We start from the raw sequence: 8,483 nt of genomic DNA, 5'->3' as shown, positions 1-8,483 counted from the left end.
CCGGGGGTCCCTTCCCTCGGCCCGGGCTCCCACACGGCCGGGGGGCCCCTTCCCTCGGCCTGGGCTCCGTCACGCCCGGGGGATCCCGTCCTTCAGCCCGCCCTTACCCCGTCCCTGGACGGGGGAGCCCCCCACGCCCGGCGTGAGCGAAGGCGAGGGCGGTGGCCAGGCCGCAGCGGTGCCCCGCGGCCCTGAGGCAAACCCGGGCTCTCCGCAGGCCGCGCTCGGAGGGGAGCGGTGCCGAGCCGGGCCGCCCCGGCGTGAGGCTGCCATGGGGGCATGGCGTGGAGGGGCCGTGGTTTTTTTTTCCTCAGGGCGCGGGTTTCTCTCGGGGACACCGCCGCCCTCTGCCACAGCAGAGCCCCCCTGAGCTCGGTGCTTCCTTCGTGCCTGGGAGGGAAGGGGTGCTGTTTGTGTTGGCCTTTGCTGCTCTGTCCGGGGAGATGATGTTAACAAAAAGCCCCACACAAGCAGGAAAGCCCTTCCCAGACTGCGGAGTGGCCTCCGCGGTGTTTTCACAGGAGACTCGTGTAGCTTCTGGGAGAGAAGGGAGAAGCACACTGTGTTTCTGCTAACCATAAGCCTTGCAAAATGATCTGGAGCCTTGTCTGATCCCAGACCTACAATAATAAAGTTTCTGTGTGTCAAAGGATGCTTTGGGTCAGGTCAGCCAGGAGACAGCTCGCACCGACACAGGACAGTGTGAAAATTACGATGTGTGGGTCTGGTGTGCCAGGAAGATATTTGCAGGGAGAGATGAGGGATGTGTGGGACTGGTTAATGGGAGGGAAAAATAATTAACTGGAGGGAAAAAAATTTCCTTGCAAACCAAAAAAAAAAGTTGAGATCGGTCAGTGAGAAGTATGAAGATCCTAGTGCTGTTTTGGTAACTTGTTCGTTGTAGACTCCTTGTATTCTTCACAATCACAGAAGCTCAGAGGGAAGCCAGCTGTCATCAGAAGGGGAAGTTCATTGCCAAAGGATTTCCAAAGCCTGAGACTCTGCTGCAGTCCTGTGTTGTATAATATATTTTACTGGGTTAGTGATGAAGAAATAACAAACCTAATTTCCTGTTACTCACGGAGATAAGTGAAGATGTAGAAATTCATCGATGTTGAGAGCCTGACCAAAAAGCGATGGAAGACTTTCCCATACTCCTGCAGTTCTTCCTACTCAAGAACGCACTCTGAAGACTCGGTTTTGGGAAAGACAAAAAAATTGGTGTGCTTCGTGATCTGCCGATCTGAGGTTCATAACAAATAGCAGTAGCTTCCAGCTGTGGGAGAGAGCTGGGGCTTCATGCAAACGTTGGGCATCAGCTGGGCTGCTTCTGGCCCTGAATTCACAAGTTTCCCCACTGGGGGAATGTGGTGGACGGTCCATGTCAGCCTGAGTAGACAGCAGAATGAGTGGGAGGAACCTGGCCTTCAGGAAAGTCACAAGTTTAGCTCGGTGGTGGGTCACGCTGATAAGAGGAGATGGATAAATTTGTGGAAGAAAGACCCACTGAGGGCTATTCAACACAAAAATCTTGCATCTGGCTCAGGAAATTCCTTAACTGCAAGTTGTCCACAAGATAGACTATAAAAATAGATTGTAGATTATACCTAAAAGATAGATTATTTCGGGAAAATAGCACTGTACACTTACTTTATGTTATCCCCTAGGCGTCTGGTTTTGACCACTGCTGGAGACAGGATGCTGATGGACCCTTAGCCTGACCCAGCATGGCCATTCCTGTCTTTTATTATTTTTGGCCAAGGATTGCAGCTAGGGCCTGTGACTTGTTGTTAGTTCTCTGAGCTCTTGCAGAAGTCTGAGATATTTACACTCGTAAGAGGAAAGGAAATGGATGGTTGCGTGCACTCTTAAGCATGGGGTTTCCTGATGCCAAGGGCATCTTTGTGTATGCCGTTAGGAGTCCTGCGGTGGGATTCAGCTCAGAATCGGAAAATATCGGTATTGAGGTTTCTGCGGTCTGTGCTTTCATCATAGGAGGTGCAGATCCAGGGCGCAATTTGGCTGCCCATGAAGACATCTCAGGTCATTTGAGAGGCGTCAGGATATCCCATACGGCCTCTACCTCCTGGTGGACACGGGTCATTCATAGGTCCAGTGTCATACCTGCAAGCGCCTAACAGATGTCTCGGACGTTCTGGGATCTCCTGTGATAGCTGATGCGTTTGTGTGGGCAAATGAGCCAAGCTCCTTCAGGACACAGCATCCCCATTAAACAAAACTCAGTGCTGTGCGACTCCAGAGGACATGTTTGGTTTGTGGTTTCTACAGCAGAACCGGTTCCCCGTCTTCCCATCGTGCGCGCCCTTCCTTGCTATGCTTAGGATGCTAAAGATCAGTGTAGCCTGCGGTCTCGAATAGTTCCGCTTTAGGCCGCTCTGTACAGTGGGGCTGTATTCAGCAGGTCCCCTGTCACCCTGTCTTGGAGTACAGACGCTTCCAGGATGCAGCTTTTCCATCCCTGCACACCTGCCCTTAATGTGATCTTTCTCAGCAGCTTATTTCATTGTACAATCACCTTTAGGGATGTGAAGCTCTTTGCTTCAATACGTTTGTGCAAACTCTTTCCTACTGAAACAATGATTTTTGATTTTGCTTCCCGACCTGTTACAGAAGCGCTGCTTTCCTGCGTGACAGTTACTGGGTCTGTTTGCTCTCTCTCCTCATTGTGCTAATCATCTTGCACTTTAGGTTTCGTGGTTTTATTCTTTTTTTCCAATGCCTCAGGCTTTTGTTTGACCACTGGAGGGATGTAAAGCCTGCGCTGCGTTAGTTAGATGTTGGGTGGAATGGAAAAACTTGGAGGAGTTTCTTGCTACTTCTTTGTGTTGGTTTGCATGCTTTTCCTTGTATAGTCAGGCACTGCTTCCAACTGGGGACTAATCCATGCCAAATTAGTGAATGTCTTTCATCCCTTTGGGTTCACTGGACCTATTGGGACTTTCAGCGCGATGGAGTCCCCAGTGTGCACTTGTAATAAAACTGTGAGGCTCCGGTGTTTCGTTTTGGAAGCTTTGCCTAGCTTTCGGGATTATCCTGTAGGGATAAATGGGGTCTGGGATTACAACACAATGCCATCAAAACGGCATGCGTAGGTTTGACAAGATGAGTCGGGAGAATGCTTGTGTTAATGAGCATGTGTGTCAGCCCTGAGTGGTGTGGGGATGAGCTCTGGGCACCAATCCCGACCGAAGGCAGGTCAGGTCAGCACAGATGTCACTGCAGCTGGGAGAAGCAAGATGAGAGGACCTGGAGCAAACACACTTAAAACGAACATTTCTGTAGCGAGCAGTAGTATTAGTATGCCTGTAAATAATTGTCTGTTCTTGCCTATTCAGCAATATTTTGGATTGTGAACTTGGCTACCTAGGGGACCGCAGCACATGTAGGGTGGTGCGTGCGTGCCAGTCCTTCCCGCGGAACTTCTGAACCTGTTGGTCCATACAAAGCAGTTTTGATCGTGATTTCAAAGATGCTGACTCACCTGACATGAAATGTGCACACCTCACGGCAACAGGCAGCTGGCAGAGAGGTGGGACCCGAGTTTGTGCTTTAGTGAGGAGAGATCTGAAATCTGAACCTTCTGGCTTCAGATTAAGCCTTCGATGATCCGAGGGCTGGAGCACCTCTCCTGTGAGGAGAGGCTGAGGGAGTTGGGGTTGTTCAGCCTGGGGAAGAGAAGGCTCCAGGGAGATCTTATTGCGGCCTTCCAGTACCTAAAGGGGGCTACAGGAGAGCTGGGGAAGGACTTTTTACAAGGGCATGTAGCGATAGGACAAGGGGGAATGGCTATAAACTGGAAGAGGGCAGGTTTAGATTAAACATTAGGAAGAAGTTTTTCACTTTAAGGGTGGTGAGGCACTAGAACAGGTTGCCCAGAGAGGTTGTTGAGGCCCCAGCCCTGGAGGTGTTCAAGGCCAGGCTGGCCGTGGCCTTGGGCAACCTGGTCTAGTCGGAGGTGTCCCTGTCTATGGCAGGGGGGTTGGAACTCAATGATCTTAAAGGCCCTTTCCATCTTATCCATTCTATGATTCTATGGCTGGTAAAGAACGTGGATGATTCTTCTCTCCATTGCAGGACTGGGGAGGAAGGAGGAGGAGAGAGGCAGATTGGGAACGCCTCAGCCTCAGGAAAAGCTTTGCTCAGATCTGATGCTTTATTAGGTCAGGGATAATCCAGTCGTGAGATGTAAAGCTGTGAGGTGGAAGCAGAGGATGAGGCTTCAGGAGGTGGGGTTCCTGCAGACCCACTCGTTACTGGTTGGTACTGTGTTATAGCAGTGCTGACCGCACTCCCGCGCGTGTCCTGCACTGCCAGGAGACCCTTTACTCTGCTGCTGCTGCTGTTGTACCAGTGATGTCTCTAGCTGTGCCAGCCTAACTCTCTGAGTGATCGCTACTTTTCTGATTGATACTTGTCTTTTGGTTTTTTAATCTTAAGTAAGGGAGAAGGATCTAGGGGGTTTCATCTTTTTTGTTAATTCCTGGTTTCAAATCTCCTTTTACTTTCAAGTTCTTCTGTAATTGCGTATCACAGAGTTAGCAGAGGCCGCAGGGTCTATTGCCACTTCTCCAAAAACTTTACATTTAAATTTATCATTCATTTTTAAACCAAATCTCTTTAGAATAGACCTATGTCCATCACTGTCCTGTTCGGGAAGTTGGCAGCAGCGAACGTGACAGGCCTGCTTGCTCTTCATTTATCTCAGAGGGGATCACTGCCCAAGCTAAGGAGGATCTCCACTACTTGTTGATAATATACAGCCTGTTTCAGGGGCTTGTTAGAATTTTACATGGTCCTCCTGTATGTGGTGAGTGGATGTACTCATTGTCACCTGCAGGTCTGCCTGACTCAGCTAGTGTGTGTCTACATTTATTAGTAAAAGGCAGTATGAAAACTAGTCCAAAATGCATAACAATGAGAGCAGACGGTAGAGTTAAGGCCTGTTACGCACACGATGCATGCTGTTTAAAAGTGTACTGGGATATACTAGAACTAAGGATGATAGGAGGAGCTTGGTTTAAAACAAATAAAAGAAAGTATTTTTTTACACAGCAAGAGTGAGCTTCAGGAATTAATTGCTAGAGGAGGTGGTGGAGGCAGCATCAACAGGTTCAAAAAGGGCTGAGAGAAATTCCAGGAGATCAGGTCCACAAACAAGTACCAAAAACCAGGCAGGGGTTTTCCCTCCGATATCCCTGATCTATGAAATAGCTATTCTTCTTCTAAAGAATGCAGCAGTGTAAAACCACCATCACAGGAGCCTTTTGCATTGGTTGTGTGTTTTTGCAGAGGAGGACTGTAAGAAGTACTTACAGAGGAAGAAGGAGCAGGCCGACCAGCCGCTTCAAGTGCCAGCCGTGGACAGCAGCGTGCCGAAGACGTCAGAACTGATGGGCATCACCACCAGGGATGATCCGTACGGTAAGCACCCATGATTACATTGCTGACTGATACCTCATGTTGGAATGGCCTTCAGCTGTAGCAGATCCCCATGAGAAGTGTAGAAAGGCTGTTTGCTGTCATTACTCCCTGTGACTTTTCATGTCCCAGGCCAGAATGCTGTAGTCTGTCGGCATTTTCATTTTTCCTGTTCCCTGGGGCAGAGAGGAAATGCAACCCTGGGGAACGCCGTACCCAGAAATGGGCTGGCACGGAGCCCGCTGGACAGACATGGGAGGAGAGTTCCCAGAAACGTGTCCCTTAGCACAGCCTGGCACAGAGCAGCAGCTGCTGAAAGCACAGTGGGTTGGAGTCGAGGGGGAAGGATCTCAGAGCTGATTGCCTCAGCTGCGCTGCCCCGTCTTCAACAGATTTAACCACCTTGAATAAAAATAGGAAGCAGGGTTTGAAGTACGGCTGCGTGTGAAGCAGGGGGAGAGAGGAAGCAGTTCTCTGAGTGTGTGTGTGCTCGCTGGGCTGTGTGTGCAGCTCTGCGTGTGCAGCCATGCGCGTGTGCAACTGCGTGCGTGGTCTTCTGAGTATCTAACGGTGCCGGGCTGCGCACGCAGCACTATGTGTGCATGCTGGGCTGCATGTGCAGCTGTGGGCTGAGGAAACAGACATCCTATAAAGTTCTGTGGCAGATGGAGCGGCAGCCGAGGCTGAATGGAGATGTGTCAGCTCACCTCTTCAGCTCCTCCCCTGGCTAATCTGACTTTGGATGACCACCTTTGCTGTACGTGGAGACATCATTAACCCTCCCCAAATGTCCATCAGCCAAAATGCTGGCATTTGTACATGTCAGCTTTGCCTGATGTGACCCCCAAGTTAGCGCTGTGCCCCTAAAGCAGTACCCCCAGTTTGATTGACCTGGCAGCCAGTTACCCTTCTGCTTGACTGGATGCTTCTTGGGCTGGATCTGCCGCCGGGTTGATACTCTTCTCAGCAGCTTTTAGAGGCTGACCTATTTTTTCACTGTGGTTGGCTTTAACTGGCATAAAAACTTGAAAATATATGTATTGACATTGATATGAAAAACAAAATAACACAGTGGGAAAGTATCTAGCAGTATTAAGGCACTTAATTACAAGAGACATTGCCCTTAAGATACAGCACTTTAATTTTTGGATAACTGCTAAATAAACAAGAGCTGCTAGCCAATAACGTTGTTGGAAAAGAGAACCATTTACTTAGAATACGACTTCAGGTACTCTTAAAATTGCAGGTTCCAAATTTCAAGGCTTATCTCATAGCTCAGTAGACAGTGGATGTCAGGACATTGTTGGATGAAGGACCTGCCAGGAAGGTTTTGGTTGGGAAGTCTGAATCTCTGTGACCTGGACTAGCGAACTAGGACCCAGAGCCATGTGGATATTTTAGATACGTAACTCCCAATAGATTCCCATAGCACTGGGGCTCTGAGTTGCATCCTCTGGGGTACTCTGCTCCCTCTGGCTCTTCCCAGACTCTGTCTCCCCGTGACTCCCTGTGGCTGGATGTTGTTACAGACATGCAAAATCTGCAGAGGCATCCCAGCTGCCCTTCCCTCGCCACTGCCAGCGAATGTGGGTTTGTGTGAATAGCCTGGACTGTAAAACAAAGCGGTCAAGGCACAGACGTGTGTTACCTCCTGCCAGCCCTATTATGGACAGGAGTTTGGGCCGAAGGGTAGCTGCGCTGGTAAAATGTTAAATTACTTTTGCAAGTTTGATCAGAACTCGTCTGTCAAAGCTGAGTGAAAGTCTGTGGGAGCTAGTGAAAGTTCACTACAGGAGCTTACTTCATTTATAATAGAAGATGACAGCTAAATTTTTAATGGTTTCAGGGAACGGAACAGAGATGTTTGATGCCTTCATCTGCTACTGTCAGAAAGACCTTCAGTTTGTCCAAGAGATGATCAGGGAGCTGGAACAAACAGAGTTCAAACTGAAGCTCTGCGTATTTGATCGGGATGTCTTGCCAGGGACGTGTGTGTGGTCCATCAGCGGAGAACTTATAGAAAGGAGGTAAGTGAACCGTGGCTGTTTGGGACAGCTGAGTGTAATGGAACATTACGCTTATTTTATCACGATGGCTGCAGCGTGGTGCCAGTGGAGCAGTAAAAATCCACAAGGATGTCTTTATGGGGTTTGTTTCATGCTCTTGGCTCAAGAAGGAAGACTCGAGCATTCCCAAACGTGTCATAGTGTTCACAAGGGAGATGCCATGATAGTGATGCTGCTTACATTTGATCCCTTTTCTTTGGCTGGAATATCCTGCAGTCACATCCTTGGAGGTGATCTGGAAATGAAGACAGCTGCAGGCTGAGTTAGCTCCACCCCACAGCGTGGAGTTGGAGGGAACAGCACTGGTGTTGGCTCTGGCACTGACTTCAAGGATCCTTCGATCCTTTGTGGGACTTGAGTGTGGTAGGAGCTGGGCGACATAAAAACAACTCCCCAGACAGAGACTTAACTAAAGAAAGCGCTTTCTAGCGCAGACAGGGGAAGTACTGGCCCTTGGAGCAATTTGCTCTCACAATTTTGCCAGATGAGGCTCGGTGAAAAATGCCAACTTGGGTTTTAAACATCAGCCTTTGAGAGGGAGGTAGCTTGGCGTTAACAGAGACCCTCGGAGGGCCTCACCGTCCTCGCTCCTGTACAGCGTAGCCTTCCATGAAGAGCCTAACATATAGCTTACAACTAGGCACCTCAAGTGAATGTAAGCAACACACTGGAGAATAAAGCTCAGATTTATGAAAGCTGGTGAATTCACATTAATAGGAGTAAAATAAACCTCTGTCCAGTTCATTCAAATATTAAAAAGCTCCAGTTATGCTCAGTCAATAAAGGCAGCATGTAAGCAGATAATTAAGATGGCATTGTTTGTAATATATAAACAGAGGATCAAAGATTGCACAGATAATCTGGATTTAGCTCTATTTCCTCATTTTCTGATATGAGAGTGTGTAACTGTAATCACATTTTTGTGTGTACCGTAGTTATCTGTCTGTCAGTAGTCCTTCCTCCATAGTTAATTCCTGC

The 8,483-nt window shown here is 48.8% G+C and overlaps 1 protein-coding gene across 1 annotated transcript in view; it reads left to right on the top strand.

The window, feature by feature from the left end:
• The first annotated feature begins 1,874 nt into the window (after positions 1–1,874).
• MYD88 (myeloid differentiation primary response 88) overlaps positions 1,875–8,483 on the top strand; it is a 9,428-nt gene continuing 2,819 nt past the window's right edge. The window contains exons 1-3 of the mRNA XM_009890480.1: positions 1,875–2,043; positions 5,311–5,442; positions 7,286–7,466. Coding sequence (XP_009888782.1) covers positions 1,875–2,043; positions 5,311–5,442; positions 7,286–7,466 — 482 coding nt within the window. The remainder of the gene's footprint in view (positions 2,044–5,310; positions 5,443–7,285; positions 7,467–8,483) is intronic.

This window comes from Charadrius vociferus, unplaced genomic scaffold (assembly GCF_000708025.1).
Source record: "Charadrius vociferus isolate BGI_N301 unplaced genomic scaffold, ASM70802v2 scaffold608, whole genome shotgun sequence".
Classification (NCBI taxonomy): Eukaryota; Metazoa; Chordata; class Aves; order Charadriiformes; family Charadriidae; genus Charadrius; species Charadrius vociferus.
Note: the sequence above shows the minus strand (reverse complement) of the source record. Positions and strands in the feature narration are given on the sequence as shown.